General features: G+C 52.2%; 1 protein-coding gene across 1 annotated transcript; it reads left to right on the top strand.

The window, feature by feature from the left end:
• Positions 1–1,572: 1,572 nt before the first annotated feature.
• HRG_10842 (uncharacterized protein) lies at positions 1,573–2,078 on the top strand (the record flags this gene model as incomplete). The annotated part of the gene is made up of 3 exons (XM_044869312.1): positions 1,573–1,941; positions 1,997–2,002; positions 2,055–2,078. 3 exons carry the CDS (start codon positions 1,573–1,575, stop codon positions 2,076–2,078), a joined length of 399 nt encoding a protein of 132 aa, XP_044715661.1.
• Between the last annotated feature and the right edge of the window lie 414 nt (positions 2,079–2,492).

The following is a 2,492-nucleotide window of genomic DNA, read 5'->3' as shown; positions in this document are numbered from 1 at the left end:
AAAGACACATAAAGGAGACAGGCGGGCCGGAATAACAGGGGAGACCTCATTAATATAGGCTGCCACGCTAGAATAAATCCGCTTCGCATAGTTAACGGACACTCGTAGAGCAGTGTTCCATAATTACCGGCTAGCGCGAGGCAGCTATTGGCAGTAAGTGCAGGAACGGCCGTGGTTTCGCATCGTAAACGCAATAGCAATTGACTCGCTACTAGCAACTGAAGAGGCGCGACATAGGTCCAATCCTCCCCCCAGAAGATCATCAGTAACCATAGCCTGGGCGCTTGCAGGATGCCAGCAACATCATCTCGTCACCTGATTGGTTGGTCCAAGCTGCTAAGCCATGAGCTAGCTCGGCGGTCTAGTTTACTCCCAGCCATAACACAACGCGAATGATCAGCCTCGTCATCAGTATCACGCGTCTCTGCAAATGAATCCAGCCGTTATTTCGGCATAGATTGAGGATACCGATAGCTTCACTGAGTGCGGTAACCGCTCAAAAGCCGCGTCTCCCTTCGAAGAACCCCCAAATTCAGCCAAGAGCCGACGTCTGACAAGTAGCGAAGATCGCGTCCTCCAGCCTGTTCACAGAAACCTCTGTGGAATATCAGATCAGCCACCATCATTACAGGCAGACACGGGAGTTTGGCAAAGAGAGCCTCGGAGAAATCAGAGGACAGTTAATCGCAAGCTTCAAGCGCGGCCTTCTAGCTTGTCCCCAACGAAGAAACATGGACTGGACAAAGGCACGCGGGACAGTGTGAGGGACGCGGGGGTAGATTACGGACTGGTCCGGAGTGATAGCGAAGAAAGGGAGGCTGAGGCCTTAACACCGACCCGGCTCAGTTCCAAAAGCGACGACCAACAGCCGCCCCGTGGTAGGACCCAACCGTCCCGAAGCGGACCTCCGCCCTCCCAGCGGTTCAGCGCTGCACTCCGGTCACTTCCCCCGACAGTCTCATCACCATCGCGCTCACAAGCCTCCTCTCAGGCAACCCCGAGCAACCGGTCAACAAGCCCTGTGAAGAACGCCCAGGATCTGTTGGTTACCCTCGAGAAACCTGTTGTCTTTCGGATGCAACCAGAATCCCAGGTCCGACATTTCATCCGCCGTTTGCACCAGCATGAGGCATTTCTCCAAGTTTTCGATCAAATACGCAGCATCAAACAAGGCATCGCCTTCATGCCGTCACGGCTAAAGGACATACTGGAGGACAAGCTCGAGCTGGGCCAACCTGAGCATGCGTATGGATGCGCCCTGCCAGCCTTGTCTCGCCTCGCAGTGGAGGACGACATCGTGACGTGCCAGCCTTCCAACTGGAGTTCGCTCAATTGGACGCTGAGTTGCATAACGAGCTCCGAGAGTTACAACGTGTTGTGCTGTAGACAAACGAGTTTCAGACAATTGAGCGCAACGAGCCGGCGTGGAACGCGCGTGTACACGATCCCCTGCTAGAACTAGCGGTACGACATTTCGACACTGTCGAGGCCGAGAACATCACCAAAGCAACGATTAACCGCGCGTGTGTCCCCGAGACTCGCGCTTCTGTGTCTCTGCCTGTAAGTGGCAAGATGGTGGATTATGCGTTGGTGTTGTGCCCAAGCACAGACGACCCCCTAAACCCATTGGCGGTTCGCCTGGCCGACTTCGTTCAATGCCAGATTGCAAGCAGCACGCTGCCATTAGCCAGCTTTAATCAGACCTCATACGCACCGCTGGCATACGCTCCAACCGCCGTCGTCATCGAGACAAAGGTCGACTCTGGCAGCCGCGCCGAGGGCCGTGTCCAGCTAGGCTTGTGGCTTGCAGCCTGGTGCAGGCGAATTTCATCATTTGGCCAAGGGTTATCAAGCTCCTTCCCGCCGCCAACAATCCCTGTCCTCCTTGTGACATCGGAGAAGTGGGAAATTAACTTTTCGTTTGACCTGGGTGATCGCATTGTAAGTCGCGCAAGCTCAACTCGTTCGCTCGTGCCCGACTGACACTGGGTCGCAGGATATAGTAGGTTCCATGGAGGTGGGCAGAACACGCTCACTGGAGGGAGCATATAAAGTGCCTGCTGTACTTAAAGTCCTAGCGGCGTGGGTAAAGGGGCCGTTTAAGAGTTGGGTTGAAGGAGTAGTTGCATAGTCTATCGACAAGGAATATAGGCTAACCGGCATCGTTCTGCTTTATAACAAAAGTGTAGGTTCACTATAAATTTGCTTTTATTTTTAGAGCAACTTAACTACGTAGGACTAATATATTAGCAGGGTATCGGCAGGGAATTATATATACCCCGCTCGCGAGTAATAGGTAACTTCTAAAGCTTCTTCTTTTTAGTTACCTAGTATAGATAGCTACTTAAAGAAGACTATATAACGCTCCTATAGCGCGACGTAGTAGTTAACTAGTTAAGGCCTCTTTTATAACGACCGGTGTTATTCCTAAGGGATAAACCTATCGAGGGGTTTATATTAGCAAATATAATAGGGCGTAGTCTAAGCAATAA

The sequence above is a fragment of the Hirsutella rhossiliensis genome (genome assembly GCF_020360975.1).
Source record: "Hirsutella rhossiliensis strain HR02 chromosome Unknown scaffold00017, whole genome shotgun sequence".
NCBI classification, from domain to species: domain Eukaryota; kingdom Fungi; phylum Ascomycota; class Sordariomycetes; order Hypocreales; family Ophiocordycipitaceae; genus Hirsutella; species Hirsutella rhossiliensis.
This window is presented reverse-complemented; position numbering and strand designations above follow the sequence as displayed.